General features: G+C 50.2%; 1 protein-coding gene across 4 annotated transcripts in view; it reads right to left on the reverse strand.

The window, feature by feature from the left end:
- Positions 1-23,884, reverse strand: part of RUSC2 (RUN and SH3 domain containing 2) — a 121,073-nt gene that overhangs the window by 50,979 nt on the left and 46,210 nt on the right. For all 4 annotated transcript variants that reach the window (XM_040336012.1, XM_040336011.1, XM_040336009.1 and 1 more), the window contains exon 3: positions 4,770-5,561. In XM_040336012.1, the coding sequence (XP_040191946.1) occupies positions 4,770-5,561 (792 nt within the window). The remainder of the gene's footprint in view (positions 1-4,769; positions 5,562-23,884) is intronic.

A 23,884-nucleotide genomic window follows, 5' to 3' on the forward strand; every position in this document is an offset into this window, starting at 1 on the left:
ATTACCGATACTTTTTTTTTTATGTCATGTGTCAGTATTTTTTTTTAATTTTACAATTTAATTTTTTTTTTTAATTTTTGCTGTTTTTTACAATGCTTTCTTAGGGGGGAGTGGGTGGTGTCAGTGGGGTAGATTCAGGAACAATTTCCGCCGGTGTAGACTGAGATGCGCGGCGTAAATGCCAATTTGCACCGGCGTATCTCCGCGCCGTATTCAGCAAACAATATTACGCCGTAACGTAGATTTTTTTTTTTCGTTTGGACCTTTTCACGCCGGTGCGGCGTGGGCGCCCATTTACGCTGGTCTGAACTAGCGCGGCCCTGGTTTTTCTATTTTAAATATGCAAATGAGGGAGTTGGTCCGATTCAGCAAATTACGAATTGCCGGCGCAGGCTACTCCCGGTGCGTGTAACTCTGGTTTGCAGCGGAAAGTTACCCTTTATAAAGCAGGGGTAACTTTGCACCAGACTTGCTCAAGTCAGCTGGAGAGGGCCCGGATGGCCCGGATGGGAACCCCCTTAAAGGTCCGGAGGCCACCAGGGCCCCAGATGGCAACCCCCCTTTTTTTTATAAAAATAAATTACCAAATAAAGGGGGCTTTCCATCCGGGACCTCTGGGCCCTTTAATAATAATAATAATAATGATAATAATAATAATTATATATATATTTTTTTGTCCGAAAGGCACTGGCCATGAACTTGTTCTGCATACAGACGGCAGAACTTTTTCAGCCAACATTCACGAAACTACGTAGTTTTTATGCTCTTTTGTCCGATGGAGCGTACAGACAGTTTGATTATACGACAAAACACGTCCATCGGAATATTCGATCCCAAAGGTGTTGAGGTCAGGACTCTGTGCAGGCCAGTCCAGTTCCTCCACCCCAAACTCACTCATTTATGTCTTTATGGTCCTTGCTTTGTGGACTGGTCCAAATCATTTGATGAAAGGGGGGATTATGGTGGGGGGTTGTTTTTCAGGGGTTGGGTTGGCCCCTTAGTTCCATTGAAGGGAACTCTTAAGGCGTCAGCATACCAAGACATTTTGGACAATTTCATGCTCCCAACTTTGTGGGAACAGTTTGGGGAGGGCCCCTTCCTGTTCCAACATGACTGCTCACCAGTGCACAAAGCAAGGTCCATAAAGACATGGATGAGCAAGTTTGGGGTGGAGGAACTTGACTGGCCTGCACAGAGTCCTTACCTCAACTCGATAGAACACCTTTGAAATGAATTAGAGCAGAGACTGCAAGCCAGGCCTTCTTGTCCATCAAAAAAATATAATTACAAATATATTAAAAAATATATATATTTTTTTTTTTAAAAAAGGGGGGTTCCTATCTGGGCCCCTGGGGACCCCCGGGCCCCTTACAGGTGTACTGCCTGTACCCCCCTGATGGCGGCCCTGGTCATAAGTCTCCATTGCTGTTATGAGGGCTGACATCTCCTTGGTGTTAAAGTTTTTTTTCCTCCTCTGCCTGTGGGGAACGGGAGTAGCCATCTCACAGCAAATGTACCTTCCCTGGGGGGGGAATAAAACTGGATGTACATTTGCATCGGCTGGGCGTAAGTTGGGCCGGCGTATCTCTGTAAGTTGGGCCGGCATAGTTGTGAGCATGCTCAGAAGGGAACGAACGTACTGAGCATGCTCCGTTCAAGATACGCCGGGCGTAAATCACTGCTCCACGTTCAGAACATCATTTGCATAAGGTCACACCCACTTCCACTTACGCCGAGGAAATTAAGTTAGGCCGGTGCAAAGTTAGGCACAAGTGCTTTGTGAATACCCTACCTGCCTCTCCACGCTGGTCCGGCGTAGTGTAAAAAAGATGCACTGCGCCGGACCAAAGATCCGCTGATGTTCCTGAATCTGGCCCAGTGTGTTTTTTATTCAAATTGTTATTATTTTTTTACAATTAATTATTTTTATTATTTATTGCTATATTTTTTTTTCTTAGCCCTATTGGGGGGCTTTGGTGAGATATCAGGGGTCTTAACAGACCTCTGACATCTCCCCTTTGAGACAGAGAAAGGGACTAAGGACACGGATTCCCCAGTCCCTTTCTCAGCTGCACTGAAAATGAATGGACAGGAAACAGAGGCTCCTCTCCATTCATAAACTGATGCATCGTGAACACAGGTTATGATGTTTCAGTTATATGAATGAACAGAGTCGGTGATCACTGACTCTGTTCATTCGGAAAAGGTAGGATCCGGGTTTAGCGGCTCCTACCTCCGCTCTTCATCCTGACAGAGGGGGCGGAGGAGGATATGGAGGGTGACACGGAGCACAGAGGGGGTCATGGAGGGTGACACCAAGCACAGAGGGGAAGAGCAGCAGTACGGAGGGGGGACACGGAGCATGGAGGGGGAGAGCAGAACGGAGGACAGCAGCAGCACGGAGGGGGGACACGGGGCATGGAGGGGGGAGCAGAACTTAGGACAGCAGCACGGAGAGGGGACACTGAGCATGGAGGGGGAGAGCAGAACTGAGGAGGACAGCAGCACGAAGGGGGGGGGGGGCAAGGAGTATGGAGGGGGAGAGCAGAACTGAGGACAGCAGCAAAACGGAGGGGGGACACGGGGCATGGAGGGGGAGAGCAGAACGGAGGACAGCAGCAGCACGGAGGGGGGACACGGGGCATGGAGGGGGGAGCAGAACGGAGGACAGCAGCACGGAGAGGGGACACTGAGCATGGAGGGGGAGAGCAGAACTGAGGAGGACAGCAGCACGGAGGGGGGGGCAAGGAGTATGGAGGGGGAGAGCAGAACTGAGGACAGCAGCAAAACGGAGGGGGGACAAGGAGCATGGAGGGGGAGAGCAGAACGGAGGACAGCAGCAGCATGGAGGGGGGACACTGAGCATGGAGGGGGAGAGCAAAACTGAGGAGGACAGCAGCAGCACGGAGGGGGGACACTGAGCATGGAGGGGGAGAGCAGAACTGAGGAGGATAGCAGCAGCACAGAGGGGGGGGGCAAGGAGTATGGAGGAGAGAGCAGAACTGAGGACAGCAGCAGCATGGAGGGGGGGCAAGGAGCATGGAGGGGGAGAGCAGAACTGAGGAGGACAGCAGCAGCACGGAGGGGGGACATGGAGCTTGGAGGGGGAGAGCAGAACCGAGGACAGCAGCAGCACAGAGGGGGGACACTGAGCATGGAGGGGGAGATCAGAACTGAGGACAGTAGTAGCACGGAGGGGGGACACGGAGCATGGAGGGGGAGAGCAGAACGGAGGACAGCAGCAGCACGGAGGGGGGACACAGAGCATGGAGGGGGGAGCAGAACGGAGGACAGCAGCAGCACGGAGGAGGGGACACTGAGAATGGAGGGGGAGAGCAGAACTGAGGAGGACAGCAGCAGCACGGAGGGGGGGGCAAGGAGTATGGAGGGGGAGAGCAGAACTGAGGACAGCAGCAGCACGGAGGGGGGGCAAGGAGCATGGAGGGGGAGAGCAGAACTGAGGAGGACAGCAGCAGCACGGAGGGGGGACATGGAGCTTGGAGGGGGAGAGCAGAACCGAGGACAGCAGCAGCACAGAGGGGGGACACTGAGCATGGAGGGGGAGATCAGAACTGAGGACAGTAGTAGGACGGAGGGGGGACACGGAGCATGGAGGGGGAGAGCAGAACGGAGGACAGCAGCAGCACGAAGGGGGGACACAGAGCATGGAGGGGGGAGCAGAACGGAGGACAGCAGCAGAACGGAGAGGGGACACTGAGAATGGAGGGGGAGAGCAGAACTGAGGAGGACAGCAGCAGCACGGAGGGGGGGGCAAGGAGTATAGAGGGGGAGAGCAGAACTGAGGACAGCAGCAGCACGGAGGGGGGGGGCAAGGAGCATGGAGGGGGAGAGCAGAACTGAGGAGGACAGCAGTAGCACAGAGGGGGGACACAGAGCATGGAGGGGGAGAGCAGAACGGAGGACAGCAGCAGCACGGAGGGGGGACACTGAGCATGGAGGGGGAGAGCAGAACGAAGGAGGACAGGAGCAGCACGGAGGAGGGACACGGAGCTTGGAGAGGGAGAGCAGAACAGAGGAGGACAGCAGAAGCATGGAGGGGGGACACGTAGCATGGAGGGGGAGAGAAGCAGCATGGAGGGGGGACACGGAGCATGGAGGGGGAGAGCAGAAGAACATAGGAGGACAGCAGCACGGAGGGGGACACAAAGCACGTAGGGGGAAAGCAGCACAGATGTACTCTCGGGGAAACGCCTGGTATCGGTATCGGGACAACCCTAATTGTCACTTACTGATTGGTTGCTAGAGGTTACAGCATACATTACGGCTCACTGATTAGTTGCTAGAGGTTACAGCACACGATTTCTTCACAGCACATGACACCTATCACGGAACAGGATGAGGAGGAGGCATGGCTTTTTTACACTGGATGCCCGCAGTCTGACTCTGCATGTCTTATACAGTATATACGGGTAATAAGACGACCCCCAATTTTTGGGGATAATTTTAAGTATAAAAGGTTGTCTTATACGCCGGAAAATACGGTATAGTTTTTATTATATAAAAAAAAAAATTGCTGTGCTAAAGTGTTCGGGTTTGACTTGAAGAAAAGGTGGCAACCCTATTCTATGCAGCCCCAAAGCCTCCTGGGATCTATGACATGGGTATCTCAGGAGGCTTCATACAGGTGATGATGTCATTCTCGCCTAGATGAGAAAGTCGGAAACACAGGAAGAGCTCTGCAAAAAAATTCATCCACCCTATAAAAAAACATTTTTATTGATAAATAGAAAAGACCAGAATTTTCTTACCATTCACCGGTCTTGCCAACATGACCTTCTCAGGAAAAGTTTTCACTTTGTTGTCTTCAATAACTGTAGGATTGTCGTTGGTGACCTCATGAAGGACGGTGTTCAGCAGAGGCACCGAGGCGATTGGAGGAAGACCATGCTTGGCTACCTGTATGCCGGGTTCCTTCAAAGGTTCCCGCTTCACAATCGACCTCTGAACCTCTACTTTAGGGGAGACCTCGTACTTTCGGGTGGTTTTGGGCGCTCCCGGAAGCGTGGTGCCCCTGGCTTGCGTTGACCTAAAAGGCAAGAGATTGGCCGACATCGGGCAGGAGCGGCTTCTGGGCGGCTGGTTCTCCTTGGTCTTCTCTGGAGATGGAGAGCTAGACGAGCCGGAGTCCAGACTCTGAAAGAACATGGCGTTATTCCTAATGGGAGAGTAGCTGCCCAGTGGCGAGGGCCGAGTTGTATCCGGGATCTGGGACACATTCTGCTCCTCTTTTGTGTTCACCAGCCCATCCAAAGACAGTTTACCCGCCACATTGATCACCTTGGGGTGGCCACAGGTTGCTTCCATTTGCCCAGAGAGGGTGACCGGGGCTGAAGACTGGGTCTCTGACACATTGTGCTGGCTGGACGACCGGCTGGCGGACAATCCGTAGAGCTGGGAAAGGCTGGAGGTGAAGTGGCTGTGCAGTGGGCGAGTTTTTGGCTTGCTGAAATGATGCTGGAACACGAATGGTTGGATGGGTAGTGTGGTTGGGCGTTGATCCTTGCTATAGCGGAACACTGGTTTGGCCTCGGCTCCCATTCCTACGGAAAAAGGCAGATGTTGGAAATCAATGCAGTCAATCAATCAGCATTACGTAACAATGACTTCCGAAATAAGTCAAACCAGAACAACCACAAACATGTCTATATGAGGTCACCAAACACCCGAGAAGCTTCACCTGGTGGCTCATCCCATTTCAATATTAATATAAAATGATCATCTCTTCTAGCTTAACCGGTTAAGCCCCTGACCCTGGCCCCTCTTTGCGATTCGGCACTGCGTCGCTTTAACTGACAATTGCGCGGTCGTGCGCGACGTGGCTCCCAAACAAAATTGGCGTCCTTTTTTCCCCACAAATAGAGCTTTCTTTTGGTGGTATTGTATCACCTCTGCGGTTTTCATTTTTTGCGCTATAAACAAAAATAGAGCGACAATTTAAAAAAAAAACACTATTTTTTACTTTTTGCTGTAATAAAGAACCCCCAAAAATATATAAAAAAAACGTTTTTTTCCTCAGTTTAGGCCGATACGTATTCTTCTACATATTTTTGGTAAAAAAATCGCAATAAGCGTTTATTGATTGGTTTGCGCAAAAGTTATAGGGCTAGATTCAGGTAGCCCTGCATAATCTTGTGCGGGCGTAATGTATCTCCTATACGTTACACCGCCGTAAAATAGGGCGCAAGTTCCGTATTCTGAAAGAACTTGCGCCCTAAGTTACGGCGGCGTAACGTATGTGCTTCGGCGTAAGCCCGCCTAATTCAAATTTGGATGATGTGGGCGTGTTTTATTTAAATTTAGTGTGACCCCACGTATCTGACGTTTTTTACGAATGGCGCAAAGAATACCAGTGCGCATGCTCGAAATTCCGCCGCAAATCGTCAATGCTTTAGACGTGAACGTAACTTACGTACAGCCCTATTCGCGAACGACTTACGCAAACAACGTAAAAATTTCAAAATTCGACGCGGGAACGACGTCCATACTTAACATTGCGTACGCCTCATAGACCCAGGAGCAACCTTACGCTGAAAAAAAGCCTAACGTAAACGACGTAAAAAAATGCGCCGGGCGCACGTACGTTTCTGAATCGGCGTATCCAGGTCATTTGCATATTCTACATGGAAATCGACAGCAGCGCCACCTAGTGGCCAGCGTAAATATGCACCCTAAGATACGACGGCGTAAGAGACTTACGCCAGTCGGATCTTAGCCTAATTTTGGCGTATCTTGCTTTCTGAATACAGAAAGAATATACGCCGGCGCAGCTTTGAATTTACGCGGCGTATCTATAGATACGCCGGCGTAAATTCTTGCTGAATATAGCCCATAGCGTTTACAAAATAGGGGATAGTTTTATGGCATTTTTATTAATAATTTTTTTTTTACTAGTAATGGCGGCGATCAGCGTTTTTTTTCCTGATTGCGACATTATGGCAGACACATCGGACAGTTTTGTCACATTTTTGGGACCATTGTCATTTTCACAGCGAAAAGTGCTATAAAAATGCACTGATTACTGTGAAAATAACAATAGCAGTGAAGGGGTTTACCACTAGGGGGCGCTGTAAGGGTTAAGTATGACCTATAGTGTGTTTCTTGTTGTAGGGGGGTGTGGCTGGATGTGTGACGTCACTGATCGTCGTTCCCTATATCAGGGAACAGACGATCAGTGACAAGCCACAGAGAAGAACACTCACTTCTCCCGTTCTTCAGCTCCTGTGACCCGATCGCGGGACACCCGACGGTGATCGGGTCCGCGGGTCCCACGGGCGCGGTCACGGAGCGCTCAAGACCCACGGCTGGGTTCTTAAAGGGGACGTACATGTACGCCCTTGTGCCCAGCCGTGCCATTCTGTCGACGTATATCGTCGTGCGGCGGTCCTCAAGTGGTTAAAGCCTCATACACGCAATCGGACTTCCATCAGACTTTTCCGTGGATTTTGGTCTGAAGGGCGTTGGCTGTGAACTTGTTGTGCATACACACGGCAGGACTTTCTCAGCCAACTTTCACCAAATCACGTGGTTTTTTTCAGCTCTTTGCCACCACCCTGTGGGCAACTTCTGCTATTGTTGTCTGATCTTTAGCATTGGTTCTGAGCATGCGTGTTTGTACTTTGGACTTTAGTCCGATGGATTTGTGTACACACGATAGGATTAGCCGACGTAGGACATTTGTTGCCGGAAAGTTTGTCTGTTCTCACAGCAAACATTTGTCCAATGGAGCGTACACACGGTCGGATTGTCTTTTAACCACTTCCTCCCGGCTGTACGACTTTGTACGGCCGCAGTGTGGATGCCAATTGCCTCCGGCCAATGCCTCCGGCCACTGGGGGGCGCGCGAGCGCCACCAATGGTGGCGCGCGTGTGCCCGCTGTATCACTGAGATGCCGATGCGCGCGCCTGGCGGCCGCAATGTCCTCCAGGCACCTGCGATCGGCGGTTACAGAGACAAGGATGTGGAGCTCTGTGTGTAAACACAGAGCTCCACGTCCTGTCAGGGAGAGAGGAGACCGATCTGTGTCCCTTGTACATAGGGACACAGATCGGTCACCTCCCCCAGTCAGTCCCCTCCCCCCACAGTTAGAAACACTACGCAGGGCACACATTTAACCCCTTCCTCGCCCCCTAGTGTTAACCCCTTCCCTGCCAGTCACATTTATACAGTAATTAGTGCATATTTATAGCGCTGATCGCAGTATAAATGTGAATGGTGCCAAAAATGTGTCAAAAGTGTCCGATGTATCCGCCATAATGTCGCAGTCCCAATAAAAATCGCAGATCGCCGCCATTACTAGTAAAAAAATAAATCAATTAATAATTCTGTCCCCTATTTTGTAGGCGCTATAACTTTTGCGCAAACCAGTCGCTTATTGCGATTTTTTTTTATTTTTTTTACCAAAAATATGTAGAAGAATACGTATCGGCCTAAACTGAGAAAAAAAATGTTTTAAAAAAAAAAAATTGTCGCTCTTTTTTTGTTTATAGCGCAAAAAATAAAAACAGCAGAGGTGATCAAATACCACCAAAAGAAAGCTTTATTTGTGGGGAAAAAAGGACGTCAATTTTGTTTGGGAGCCACGTCGCACGACCGCGCAATTGTCAGTTAAAGCGACGCAGTGCCGTAAGCTGAAATTTCACCTGGGCAGGAGGGGGGTGCCCAGTAAGCAAGTGGTTAAAACAGGTCAGTTGGACATTTGTTGTCAAAAAGTCAGATGGTGTGAATGGGCCTTATGACTGGCGGCTTGCCGTTTTCTGCATTATTCAGCAGACTAGTTTGTCACTTGAAAGCTGTCATTCTAAAATTCACCAATAGGTGGCACAGAAAAAAAATCTGCTCTTGCAGTGGGGCCCCCACCACCACTCAAAGAGTTAAATGCTTGTTATGTCTTGGTAGTACAGGAACAGGCAGAATTACTCATCCTCAGTATTGGGACAGGTGTGTCTAGCGCCCAGGGAAAGAATGCGCAACTGCGCCCCCTTCCCCGCTGTTAATGCGTGCTGTTGAATGGATTTACTGCCCTGTGTCCATTCTTTGTCCCCTTGCTCTGCTGTGCCCAGGGCAGCTTTCCCTCCTGCCCACCCCTTGTGCCGGCCCTGCTTATCCTATCCACCCTACTGACTGTCTCTGGTGCTGCCCTCTTCTCACTTGAAGTTGCCATCTATGGTTGGTCCCATCAACGTCATCATGTACAATGCTGTACAATTAAATGTACCATTTCACAAAGGAAGTGTAAATAGTTGTGAAAAAACACACACACACCGTGGAAAAAAGTCCTTTTTAAAAAGAAAAAATAATAATAATCCAGCGGTGGTAATCCACTCTCAGGCCCGGCTCCCCGCTCCAACGTTGTCAGTATCCAGCGACGGGTGATCTCCTCTCCGGTCCAGCGATGAGAAGATCGTCCAGGATCCAGAGCGCAGCATCGCCGGCCTCCTGTCTCCACCGCCGGACACAGGCCGGCGAATGACGCTGCTGAAGCTGTGACATTTCTTTTATAGGTGAGGCTGGGCCACCCGTCACATGACCCTGCCCCCTCTGACGCAAGGGGGAAGCCAGTGACATAGCAGAGGGTGCGCTAGAGGGTGTGGGGTCACGTGACGGGTGGCCCCGCCTCACCTATATAAGAAATGTCATAGCTCCAGCAGCGTCATTCCCCGGGCTGTGTCCGGTGGAGACAGGCGGCCGGCGATGCTGCGCTCTGGATCCCGGACAATCTTCTCATCGCTGGACCGGAGAGGAGATCACCCATCGCTGGATACCGACAACGTTGGAGCGGGGAGCCGGGACCGAGAGTGGATTACCACCGCTGGATTTTTTTTTTAATAAAGGACTTTTTTCTACGGTGTGTGTGTTTTTTTACAACTATTTACACTTTCTTCGTGAAATGGTAGGGGTACAATGTACCCCATTACCAATTCACATGGGGGGGGGGCAGGATCTGGGGTCTTCCAGATTCTGATAAGCCCCCCGCCTGCAGACCCCCACAACCACCGGCCAGGGTTGTGGGGATGAGGCCCTTGTCCCCATCAACATGGGGACATCTTCCCCATGTTGAGGGCATGTGGCCTGGTACGGTTCAGAAGAGGGGGGGCGCTGTCTGTCCCCCCTCTTTCCCCAGCCGGCCAGGTTACGTGCTCGGATAAGGGGTCTGGTGTGGATTTTTGGGGGAACTCCACGCCATTTTTTAAAAAAATTTGGAGTGGAATTCCCCTTAAAATCCACACCAGACCTGAAGGGTCTGGAATGGATATTTGGGGGGAACACCACATCATTTTTTTTTTAATTTGACGGCGGGGTTCCCCTTAATATCCATACCAGACCTGAAGGGCCTGGTAATTGAATTTGGGGGAACCCCTACACATTTTTTTTTTATGAATCAATTCTCTCTGAATTGCCTGGGAGCCGACAATTCATTATAGCCGCAAGTCCGGTTTTAAATGACTTTTTTTCTTTCAGAAATTACACTTTGTGCAGGGACAGTTCTAAGTAAGGGAAACATGCGCTATTTCACAGGCATACTTTACACCCCCCCTAGGTACGAAATTTAAAGGAATGTTTCACTTTTAGCATTATTAAATTTACTGCTCCCGAAAAAACGTCTGTTTTTAAAACTTTTTTTTGCATTGATACATGTCCCCTGGAGCAGGACCCGGGTCCCCAAACACTTTTTAGGACAATAACTTGCATATTAGCCTTTAAAATGAGCACTTTAGATTTCTCCCATAGACTTTAACAGGGTGTTCCGCGGCTTTTCGAATTTGCCGCGAACACCCCAAATTGTTCGTTGTTCGCCGAACAGGCGAACAGGCAATGTTCGAGTCGAACATGAGTTCAACTCGAACTCGAAGCTCATCCCTAGTACAGGGGTTAACATTCTGGCCAGATCCTGTATGTGTGTTTCACTCATTTTTGTCTATTTTTACTTTTTTTTTACACATCCATCGGTCAAGGGTATGACATGGTGATAGCCTTGTTGTCAATGATACAGGATGAGAGCATAGTGAAGGAGGAGGCTGTAGAAGACACACGGAGGAATACATTGAGACGCTTTAGAATCAGGTTGCATGCAGCCCATTAATTCTGACCTTATTTCTCTTATTTTTCTGTTATTTTGGTAGAATGTATTGCTTTGTACGGATTTACGGAAGCCTACCAGGCTGTTTCTTGTCTGTGCTTCTACCCAGTGGCGTAGCGTGGGTTGTCAGCGCCTGGGGCGAGGCAAGTAATTTGTGTCCCCCTGACCCATGGACTTACCTATTTTCAGCTATCTCTAGTCTGGTCACATGATCCACTATGTGAGACAGCGGTGGCTGTAGGGAAGAGGAGAGCGTACTTGATAATGACTGGTAAAGCCTGGAGTGGTGACATCATGCCTATGTTCCTATGTCCCATCTGCTGCTGGCGCTCCCTCCTCTTCACACTCGTGACAGCGCCCCTCTAAATTTTGCGCCCGGGGCGGTGGTCCCCTTCGCACCCCCCCACGCTACGCCACTGCTTCTACCTATTCTTAGTTCATTCCTGGGATCATAATGAAGTAATCAAAGTCAGATAAAATTGCATTTGCAGACCGCCCCATTTTAAATAAAATTACACTGGGGTAGATTCAGTAACATTTGCACAGTTTTTACCTAGGCGCAGGGCACCGTTTTTGCCCTGCGCCCCCGCAAATTTTCTGCGCTACCCTCGATTCACGGAGCAGTAGCTCCGTAAATTGCGTGGGCGCTCCGGCAAAATGCCCGGCGTAAGCGCGCACAATTTAAATGATCCCGTAGTGGGCGGGAATCATTTAAATTAGGCGCGTTCCGGCGCCGAGCGTAGGGCGCATGCTACGTCGGGAAACTTTCCCGACGTGCATTGCGGCAAATGACGTCGCAAGGACATCATTTGCTTCAAAGTGAATGTGAATGGCGTCCAGCGCCATTCACGATTCACTTACGCAAACGACGTAAAATGTAAACTTCGCGACGCGGGAACGACGGGTATACTTAGCATTGGCTGCCCCTGCTTTTAGCATGTGCAGCCTTACGCGAAACCCGACGTACGCAAACGACGTAAACTGCGTACGCAGGGCTCGCGTAACGTTGTGAATCGGCGTTAGTATGCAATTTGCATACTATACGCTGACCACAACGGGAACGCCACCTAGCGGCCATGCGTAAGAATGCAGCCTAAGATATGAGGGCATTAGAGCCTTATGCCACGCATATCTTAAGCTGCAGTCGGCGTAACGAGCTCTCTGAATCAGGAGAAGTCGTTACGCCGGGGCAAGTAAGCAATTGCGCTGCGTAACTATGGTTACGCAGGCGCAATTGCTTTTTGAATCTGGGCCACTGTTCATCCAATCACTGTTGCTCCCTGTGCAGTGAGATCTGATTCCCGGCCATACGAATTCTTCAGCAATCACACATCCATGTCATAATGATGGCGAATTAGTACTCGGATCAGGATCAGCGGCTCACTGCTTCTGGCATCGGCCCAGATACCCCCTTCCCCGAAAATCAGTATTCCTCTAATTCAGGCCAGAACAGAAACCGCGCTGCTTTCTCAGCAATTTCACTTTTAATGACGGCGCTCAACAATCGGGAGAATTGTCTGTGGGATTTTGGTGTTGTTGTGCCCCAATTCATATGCTAAATTCATTATGTAAAAGGGGAACTGATGTATTGCTGGAAAAGTTGGCTGAAAGTAACTTCTGATTACATTTCTACATGCTTTGGGGGTCTATGTAAAAACTATTACTACTGAACACCAGGCTGCCGGTAGATTTAGGCCGCTTGTACACGGGGCCTTTCAGCTTTAGTATGTCCCTCCCGGCATTTTATTACGCCTAGGAGGCACAGATGCAACGTCCAAAGCCCTGTCCATTCAGGGAAAAGGTTTTGGAACACATAACAGAATAATAAATGTAATAAGTGAGTGATTTTTTTTTGCAAAAGAATGGGTCCGGCATAGTTTAACCACCTCCATACCGGGCACTTACGCACCTTCCTGCCCAAGCCAATTTTCAGCTTTCAGCGCTGTCGCACTTTGAATAACAATTGCGCGGTCGTGCTACACTGTACCCAAACAAAATTGGCGTCCTTTTTTCCCCACAAATAGAGCTTTCTTTTGGTGCTATTTGATCACCTCTGCGATTTTTTTTTTTTTTGCGCAACAACTAAAAAAATACAAAAAAAATGTTTCTGTAATTTTTTTTGTAAATAAGTACGTTTTCTCTTTCAATTACGGGCACTGATATGGCGGCACTGATGGACACCGATGAGGTAGTACTGATGGGCACCGATGAGGTGGCACTGATGGGCACTGATAGGCGGCGCTGGTATGCGGCACTGATGGGCACTCATAGGCGGCACTCATGGGCACTCATAGGCGGCACTCATGGGCACTCATAGGCGGCACTTATGGGTGGCACTGATGGGCACTGATAGGTGGGCACTGGGCATGGATGGGCACTGAGGGGTGGCACTGATGGACACTGAGGGGTGGCACTAATGGATCCATGTTGCCAGTCAGTGCCCATTTGTGGGCACTGATTGGCATCTTCTTTTTTTTTTACTGCCCTTTTTTTTTTTTTTACCCTTTTTTTTTTTTTTGCCCTTCCCTGGTGGTCCAGTGTGGCGATCCGAGGGGGGCTGCGTTGATAAACAATCAGCGCGAACCCCCCCTGTCAGGAGAGCCGCCGATCGGCTCTCCTCTACTCGCGTCTGTCAAACGCGAGTGAGGAAGAGCCATCAACGGCTCTTCCTGTTTACATCGTGATCACCCGTGATTGGACACAGCTGATTATGTGGTAAAGAGCCTCCCTTACCTAGATCGGAGATGCAGGGTGTCAGACTGACACCCCGCATCACCGATCACCGCGCTGCGCGCGCGCCGGCATGAAATCATGCAGGACGTCAATAGACGTCCAGTCAGGATTTCAGAACCTCTTCCTGGACGTCAATCTGCTATTGACCGGGCGGGAAGTGGTTAAAGCGGGGGTTCCGCGGATTATCTCTTTTTTTTTTGCCATTCTTCTAACGCTCTTACCTTTATTACTCCTCTACCAGTGTGTCCCCCTCCTTTAGCCGGCGTAGTCAGTGTTCTCGAGGAAACGATATTTTATAAAAAGAAGCGATGGACGTTTCCATTTTAACTTTGGGCACTGTGAAGCCCACAGTGTATTCTTCCGGGATACGGCGAATGTGTTCCCATACCTAAAATGGAGAATTTGTTGCCGCCCACGTCACATGACCCACTTGCCGAGTCACGTGAACGGCGAGATATCGTAAGCCGCGTCTCCTGGGATTCTCATGCCTCACTCCCAGGAGACATAGCGGTGGGGGAAAAGGAACATTCACGCCCACTCCCGCGGGGAATATTGAGTGACAGCACACAAACGGCAGCATTAGAAAGGTAAGGATCGAGATGAAAAAAAAAACAACAACGGATTATTTATTGTCTCTGGCTACCAGTTTGATTCAGCAGAAGTCAAAACTTAGGGTGAACCACCGCTTTAATAGAAGCTTCAGTAAAACCTCAGGTACCATTTATCCCTTTCACGTTGGCTGTTAGATGGGAGCTTCCTAGTGGCTGTGCAGCACTTCCAAACCGTAAGTGCTGGTTTACCACCATGCGTGCCACCGCCATGTCCCCCAGGCTCCCAGGACCACCATGACAGGTTCTGCCTAGGGTGACCACATGTCCCGGATTGCCCGGGACAGTCCCGCATTTTACAGGTCCGGGCACCTTCATTCCAGGACAATACAGTGTCCCGGAATGAAACTGACACAGCCACCCCCCCCCCCCCCGGCCAATCTAATGCCCCCAAAAAGGCCCGCCACATCACCACTTTACTCACTGACAGTACTTGTCCTGGTTCAGAATGCCTGGAGGAGCACAATCCCCGCCCCCTGCTTGTGATTGGAGAAATCATAAATCCCACCTCTTGTGTCCAATCGCTGTGCTGTGATTTGTTACAGCACAAGCTGATTTTTGGGAAGGGAGGGTGTCCCTGAATGGTAGTCTGGAAATGTGGTCACCCTAGTTCTGCCTGGTAAAGGGAATGTCACTTCCCGGACCTGTCACTTTCTCCAGTCAGTATGGCCCACGATCTGCTCTCCATGAGCTTTGTGACGGACTCCGGACACCCTGTTGGGTATCTCCGCCAAGAAGCGTCTTCCCAAGTTCTGGAGCACTAGACCCGCAAGTCTTACACATAGGAGGGGGTGGGGGAGCTGGATCAGGAGTTTCCAGAGCTCTCCAAGGTAAGCTGGGTTCCACAAGCCCCCCGCCCAAAGTGACTTCCGTCACATGCTTCATCACTTGCCGACCACAATACATATACCGTGTACATACCTCCCAACCGTCCCGGATTTCGCGTGAATGTCCCGCGATTCGCGGTAAATCCCGCGGTCCCGCAAGCAGTGCTATTGTCCCGCGATATCGCGGCACCCCCCGCTATTACCGCGATTTGCGGTAAATCCCGTGGTCCCGCGATTCGCGGTAAATCACACGATTCGCGGTAAATCCCGCGGTCGGCGACAACCCCCCCCGCTCAACAACTCCACGGAATTCCCCCCCGCTCAACAACTGTTGATCTGCGTCCCCCACCCCCGCTGAACAACTTCGTTTGAGGGGTATGCTCATTTGTCCCTCATTCTGAAGTTGAAAAGTTGGGAGGTATGCGTGTAGCGCCTGTGTACTTTCAGTACATGTGCTATTTTAAATCTAAAGGGGGATGAGAGAGTTAATTAGCTCTCATCCAAGTGATTTGTGCAAATTGGGCCTCTGTTCTAGCTGGGCTGTGCTGTCGGCGTGCCTCTTGCCAGCAGCCAATCGGGAGGGGTTTTCCCTCACGGGGCATGCTGGAGGAAGGTACTTCTGGGGCAGACGCCATTAGGCGGGGTCTTTTTCTTCTTGTTCTGGTTCCAGGTGTGGCACCCACCTTCAGGGTGACCACACATCACGGCCCCCGGCGATATGGCCTTCCAGGCTGGGGCCCGCGTGCTACAAGGAGTTCTGTTCCTGGTTCCGGGACCATGTTGGCCCGGAGCAATTGAAGCTATGGCGGGGCCCCAGTAATCGACTGGGTCCCCAATTCTGAGGAGATCCCAAGCGAGATAGCTGTTAGGTGGGGAGCAGGGATGGACTGGCCATTGGGACTACAGGGAGTTTCCCGGTGGGCCAATGGCTCAGTGGGCTGGCTTCAGTGACAGCGGACTGCCGCCCCCCTTCTGCTCCTCTGTCTCTCCCCGCAGCGCTCACCTGGGGGGAACAAAGAAGCAGGGGGAGGACCAGAGGAGCATGGGGGACAACAGAGGAGCATGGGGGGAGGGGACAGACAACTGACTCAACAGCTATGGCCTGGGAGTTTCTCACTTCTGCCTAATCTTGTACCATAAGGGGGGGGGGGGGCACCAAACTGATTCTTTCCCCCGGGTGAAATAATGTCTAGCTTCCCCACTGGTACTGCCTATAAGAGTACCAGTACCAACCGTTCTACTCTAATAAAGTAGAACGGCTAGTGGCTAGTGAAGGTGGAGAGGAGGCTTGGGTGGCCAGCAGGGTGCGGGAGTTGTCCGGCCGCCATGGGAGAGACCTGTCAAAGTGGGCCAGTCTGAATGAAGTCCAAGGCCAAATTTTTGTCCCAGTCCAGCCCTGGTGGGGAGTCCGCATGAGGAGCGCCAATGAGAGGCTGGCGGTCCAACAGGGCCTAGACAATCCACCGGGGATCGAAGTAACCGGACACTGAGGGGTGGAAGTTAGCCACCTATCAGTTGGTAACCCAATTTGAAACTACCTGAGCGAGATTCAGGCCCGAAGAAGTTTGCTGAGGAGAACAGTCTCCATATCCTAAGTTCTGAGGTCAGGTGTGTGGCAGAGACGTGTTCCTCCCAAAAGTGCCAAGTGATACTCTGGCTGCCAGGTCGGTGTGAGAGGCCTGTCCGGGTACACTATACCCACTCCACATAGAGTGGCGACGAAAGTGAAGTGTCGTTGGAAGCAGGACTGCTTCTGTTCTGTTGGGCCTGAATCTGCTAATCCTTCTCCTCACCCATCTTTCATCTATCTACCTCAAGTTTTACTGTTTGCCGTGTTGGGCAGAAATAAAAGCACAAGAAAGACACCTGCTGTGTGGACATTCCGTCATTGCTGCTCTCGTCATCATCTACCCCTAGACGCTCACAGAGGTAACACGCCATCCCTATTCTAATCAGCGGCTCCTTCGGGGGTGAGCGCTACACACGTATATACTCGAGTATAAGCTGAGTTTTTTAGCACATTTTTTTTGTGCTGAAAATACCCCCCTCGGCTTATACTCGAGTCTGTGTACCTGATTATCCGTCACATGCAGAGTCAGGCTGTGGCGTCCAGTGTAAAAAGCCACGCCTCCTCCTCGTCCTGTTCCGTGATAGGCGGAACACTCAGCAGAGACTGGGGTGGATTCAAGAAGCAATTGCGCCTGTGTAACCATAGGTTACACAGCGCAATTGCTTACTTGCCCCGGCGTAACGAGTGCTCCTGATTCAGGAACCTCGTTACGCCGACTGCAGCCTAAGATCTGCGCGGCATAAGGCTCTTATGCCGTCATATCTTAGGCTGCATTCTTGCGATGGCCGCTAGGTGGCGTTCCCGTTGTGCTCAGCGTATAGTATGCAAATTGCATACTAACACCGATTCACGATGTTGCGCGAGCCCTGCGTACGCAATTTACATCGTTTCCGTACGGCGGTTTTTGCGTAAGGCTGCCCCTGCTATTAGCAGGGGCAGCCAATGTTACGTATACCCGTCGTTCCCGCGTCGCGAAATTAGAATTTTACGTACTTTGCGTAAGTGATTCGTGAATGGCGCTGGACGCCATTCACGTTCACTTTAAACAAATGACATCCTTGCGACGTCATTTGCCGCAATGCACGTCGGGAAAGTTTCCAGACGGAGCATGCGCTCTACGATCGGCACGGGAACGCGCCTAATTTAAATGATTCCCGCCCCCTACAGGATCATTTAAATTGCGCACGCTTGCGCCGGGCATTTTGCCGGCGCGCCCGCGCAATTTACGGAGCTTCTGCTCCGTGAATCGAGGGCAGCGCAAAAAATCGTTGCCCTGCGCCTCCGTAATAAATGCGCAAATCTAGCTGAATCCGGGCCACTGTGTTCAGTGTTCCGCCTATCACAGACTTCCTCTCGTCCTTGTTCCGAAGCATGCAATGGGCACAGTGAGGTAAGGCATACAACGGGCACAATGAGGTGAGGCATGGAATGGGCACAGTGAGGTGAGGCCTGCAATGGGCACAGTGATGTTGAGGCATGCAATGGGCACAGTGATGTTGAGGCATGCAATGGGCACAGTGAGGCTGCAATGGGCACAGTGAAGCATACAATGGGCACAGTGAGGCGTGCAAATGGGCACAGTGAGGTGAAGCATGCAATGAGCATAGTGAGGTTGAGGCATGCAACTGGCACAGTGAGGTGAGGCGTGCAATGGGCACAGAGGCATACAAATGGGCGCAGTGAGGCGTGCAAATGGGCACAGTGAAGCATGTTGATCCTCTTTTCCACTTACAGTAGCTGCTGCATACCCACCCTAGGCTTATACTCGAGTCAATACGTTTTCCCAGTTTTTTTTTGTGGTAAAATTAGGTGCCTCTGCATATATTTCGGGTCGGCTTATACTCGAGTATATACAGTATATACATTGCAGTTTGCAAGTGGTTTACCACCCCTGAAGATATCAGCCATAACCCCGGTATTGTTTTTAACAGCTGCCGGTTGGCTTTCTCTTGAAAGCAATCCGAGCGGCTCATGAGCCGCTCAAACACTTTCAGAAGCAGTATGTATCGGCCTTAACTGAGGAAAAAAACATTTTTATATATATATTTTTTGGGGGATATTTATTATAGCAAAAAGTAAAATATATTGCTTTTTTTTTTCAAAATTGTCGCTTTTTTGTTTTGTTTATGGCGCAAAAAAATAAAAACCGCAGAGGTGATCAAATACCACCAAAAGAAAACTCTATTTGTGGGGGGAGAAAAAAGACGCCAATTTTGTTTTGGGAGCCGCATCGCACGATCGCGCAATTGTCAGTTAAAGGGACGTACTGCCGAATTGCAAAAAGTGCTCTGGTCAGGAAGGGGGTGAATTCTTCTGGGGCTGAAGTGGTTAAAACACACAATGACAATATCTCTGTATAATTACAACACAACACCCTTCTCACTCACTTCTCAGGAATGCACTTTGCCAGTAATCCAACCTCCAGCACAAAATCAATCAGCTGATTGGACTGTAAGATTTACTACGAGTTGACCTTTCATTGGGAGGAATTCTGCCCCATCATTGGGATCATTGGGAGGAATTCTGCCCCATCATTGGGAGGAATTCTGCCCCATCATTGGTGTCATTGGGAGGAATTCTGCCCCATCATTGGTGTCATTGGGAGAAATTCTGCCCCATCATTGGTGTCATTGGGAGGAATTCTGCCCCATCATTGGTGTCATTGGGAGGAATTCTGCCCTGTCATTGGGAGGAATTCTGCCCCATCATTGGTGTCATTGGGAGGAGTTCTGCCCCATCATTGGTGTCATTGGGAGGAGTTCTGCCCCATCATTGGTGTCATTGGGAGGAGTTCTGCCCCATCATTGGTGTCATTGGGAGGAATTCTGCCCTGTCATTGGGAGGAATTCTGCCCCATCATTGGTGTCATTGGGAGGAGTTCTGCCCCATCATTGGTGTCATTGGGAGGAGTTCTGCCCCATCATTGGTGTCATTGGGAGGAGTTCTGCCCCATCATTGGTGTCATTGGGAGGAATTCTGCCCCATCATTGGAAGGAATTCTGCCCCATCATTGGTGTCATTGGGAGGAATTCTGCCCCATCATCACGAGCTAGACATGTGCAATTAATTTCGTAACAAATCGAAATTTGGCTGAATTTTGCATCCGAATGTCCGAAGAAAAAAAAACAACGAATACGGAAGAAATTATAAAAAAATAAGACAAATTAATTTTTCTTGATTCGTTAATTCGTTAACCACTTCCCGACCGCCGCATGTAAATATACGTCCACAGAATGGCACATACAGGCACATGGGCGTTCCTGTCCTTCTAGCGGGTGGGGGGTCCGATCGGGACCCCCCCCCCCCCGCTACATGCGGCGGGCGGATTCCCTCGGGGAGCGATCCGGGATGACGGCGCGGCTATTCGTTTATAGCCGCTCCGTCGCGATCGCTCCCCGGAGCTGAAGAACGGGGAGAGCCGTATGTAAACACACCTTCCCCGTGCTTCACTGTGGCGGCTGCATCGATCGAGTCATACCTTTTATAGGGAGACTCGATCGATGACGTCAGACCTACAGCCACACCCCCCTACAGTTGTAAACACACACTAGGTGAACCCTAACTCCTACAGCGCCACCTGTGGTTAACTCCCAAACTGCAACTGTCATTTTCACAATAAACAATGCAATTTAAATGCATTTTTTGCTGTGAAAATGACAATGGTCCCAAAAATGTGTCAAAATTGTCCGAAGTGTCCGCCATAATGTCGCAGTCATGAAAAAATCGCTGATCGCTGCCATTAGTAGTAAAAAAAAAATAATTAATAAAAATGCAATAAAACTATCCCCTATTTTGTAAAAGCTATAAATTTTGCGCAAACCAATCGATAAACGCTTATTGCGATTTTTTTAACTAAAAATAGGTAGAATAATACGTATCGCCCTAAACTGAGGGAAAAACTAATTGTTATATATGTTTTTTGGGGATATTTATTATAACAAAAAGTAAAAAATATTGCATTTTTTTCAAAATTGTCGCTTTATTTTTGTTTATAGCGCAAAAAATAAAAACCGCAGAGGTGATCAAATACCACCAAAGGAAAGCTCTATTTGTGGGGAAAAAAAGGACGCCAATTTTGTTTGGGGGCCACGTCGCATGACCGCGCAATTGTCTGTTAAAGCGACGCAGTCCCGAACTGTAAAAACACCTTGGGTCTTTAGGCTGCATATTGGTCCGGGGCTTAAGTGGTTAAAGATCTAATGAAAAAATTCTACCTTTAACGAATCAAGAAAAATGTATTTGTCTTATTTTGTTATAATTTCTTTCGTATTCGTTTTTATTTTCTTCGGACATTCGGATGCCTGAAAGATGCAAAATTCGGCCGAATTTAATTGCACATGTCTCGCGCGTTTTGATGTACTGTAGATTTCCATAGATTGCAATAGAACATGTATCGGGGGGGGGGGGGGGACGTGAATAATATATCTGCATGCATCGCCTCTCGGGGATCCCATGTTACCCAGCAACTGTCATTGCACAATACAAGTATAACACAAGCAAAAATAACACACAGACACAAAGGCGCACTCACTGCCGCGAGCCAATCACAGCTGCCACACGGGAGACCAGAAACACAAAGATATTAATAGCCCAATCTCCCGTGTAATTACACACCATGCAATCCGAGCCGTCCTACTAGTGTCAGTCTATGGCAGTGGTCTCCAAACTGCGGCCCGGGGGCCAGGTGTGGCCCTTTGCTTGATTTTATCCGGCCCTTGGGGTGCTTTTTTTATTCATTGGCACCAATGATGGGGCAGAATTCCTCCCAATGATGGGGCAGAATTCCTCCCAATGATGGGGCAGAATTCCTCCCAATGACACCAATGATGGGGCAGAATTCCTCCCAATGATGGGGCACAATTCCTCCTAAATGAATATTCGCTATTGTCTTCCTGATTCTCCTCCCAGCCAATCAGGAATCAGGTCCTCCTTAACAGCCAGTAAATCCGTTGGATTTACAAACACTGTAATTAAGCACTTAAAGGGATTGTAAAAGTAAGGTAACACGATCGGAAAATCTGACAACAGACATTTGTTGGTAGACAATTTTATAGCATGCTATCCCACATTTGTCGTCGGAAAATCCGACAACAATTGTCCGATGGAGCGTACAAACGGTCGGATTTTCCGACAACAGCCCGTCATCACACAATTCCCGTTGGATAATCCAATCGTGTGTATGAGGCTCAACTCCAAACAGGTAAACTGTAAAGCGCCATTCCTCGAGTGTGCACAACTTCAAAGCATGACATGTTGGGTGTCTTTTTACTCTGTCTCACATCATTTTTCACATTATGCAAAAAAAATTGGGCTAACTTTACTGTTAAAAGTTGCAACGACCACCATTTTATTCCCTGGGGTCTCTGCTAAAAATATATATATAATGTTTGGGGGTTCTGAGTAATTTTCTAACAAAAACAATGCAGATTTTTACATGTAGGAGCGAAATGGCAGAACAGGCGCGGGTAGCAGAGAGAATATTATACACAGGCACATGTTACAGTGAGCTGTCATTGATGGTGAGTATCGGGGGGTGGGGGGTGGGGGGGTCACCGACAGCTGTCTGATGACAGAGAGGATCCGCAGCCTCTATTTATACATCTCTGGAATCTACTAGACACCGAGTGAGCAGCAGCTGCCTGACTCATCGCCTGTGTGTGCGAAATTCCATGGAGCGTCTGTGCGCCGTCCATGGGAAATATAGGCTGTAGACAGGACCGGCGGACGGACAATGGGCGCCGATTATCATGTCTAATTATTGCAAGAAGGCAAATCCCTCTTCTATCTATAGGTTATAGGAAGACGCATGCTTGAGATAAGTGTGGCCCCTGACACCACCAAAGGGCCACACATAACATTTACTCAGTTTGACTCTATGGGAAGCGGCCATGTTTGACATGCCAAAGGAGTTGTTGAAGACTGGTGACATGATATAGATTGGAGACACATTGCATGGGTGACCACATTTCCAAACTGCCATTGAGGGACACACAAAAAAAGATGAGGGGGGGGGGGCTAATGTAGTCTCGGGATTTGATGGAGAATTTGGCGGTGGGTTATTTGTCGGGTGAATGTGCCGCTTGCCACCAGATGCAGTGCTGCTTGCCACCCATAGCCTGCCACCAGATGCAGTGCCGCTTGCCACCCATAGCCTGCCACCAGATGCAGTGCCGCTTGCCACCCATAGCCTGCCACCAGATGCAGTGCCGCTTGCCACCCATAGCCTGCCACCAGATGCAGTGCCGCTTGCCACCCATAGCCTGCCACCAGATGCAGTGCCGCTTGCCACCCATAGCCTGCCACCAGATGCAGTGCCGCTTGCCACCCATAGCCTGCCACCAGATGTAGTGCCGCTTGCCACCCATAGACTGCCACCAGATGCAGTGCCGCTTGCCACCCATAGCCTGCCACCAGATGCAGTGCCGCTTGCCACCCATAGCCTGCCACCAGATGCAGTGCTGCTTGCCACCCATAGCCTGCCGCCAGATGCAGTGCCGCTTGCCACCCATAGCCTGCTACCAGATGCAGTGCCGCTTGCCACCCATAGCCTGCCACCAGATCTAGTGCCGCTTGCCACATAGCCTGCCACCAGATGCAGTGCCGCTTGCCACCCATAGCCTGCCACCAGATGCAGTGCTGCTTGCCACCCATAGCCTGCCACCAGATCTAGTGCCGCTTGCCACCCATAGCCTGCCACCAGATGCAGTGCCGCTTGCCACCCATAGCCTGCCACCAGATAAAGTGCCGCTTGCCACCCATAGCCTGCCACCAGATGCAGTGCTGCTTGCCACCCATAGCCTGCCACCAGATGTAGTGCCGCTTGCCACCCATAGTTTGCCACCAGATGCAGTGCCGCTTGCCACTCATAGCCTGCCACCAGATGCAGTGCCGCATGCCACCCATAGCCTGCCACCAGATGCAGTGCCGCTTGCCACCCATAGCCTGCCGCCAGATGCAGTGCCGCTTGCCACCCATAGCCTGCCACCAGATGCAGTGCCGCTTGCCACCCATAGCTTGCCACCAGATGCAGTGGCGCTTGCCACCCAT

The sequence above is a fragment of the Rana temporaria genome, chromosome 1 (assembly GCF_905171775.1).
Source record: "Rana temporaria chromosome 1, aRanTem1.1, whole genome shotgun sequence".
Classification (NCBI taxonomy): Eukaryota; Metazoa; Chordata; class Amphibia; order Anura; family Ranidae; genus Rana; species Rana temporaria.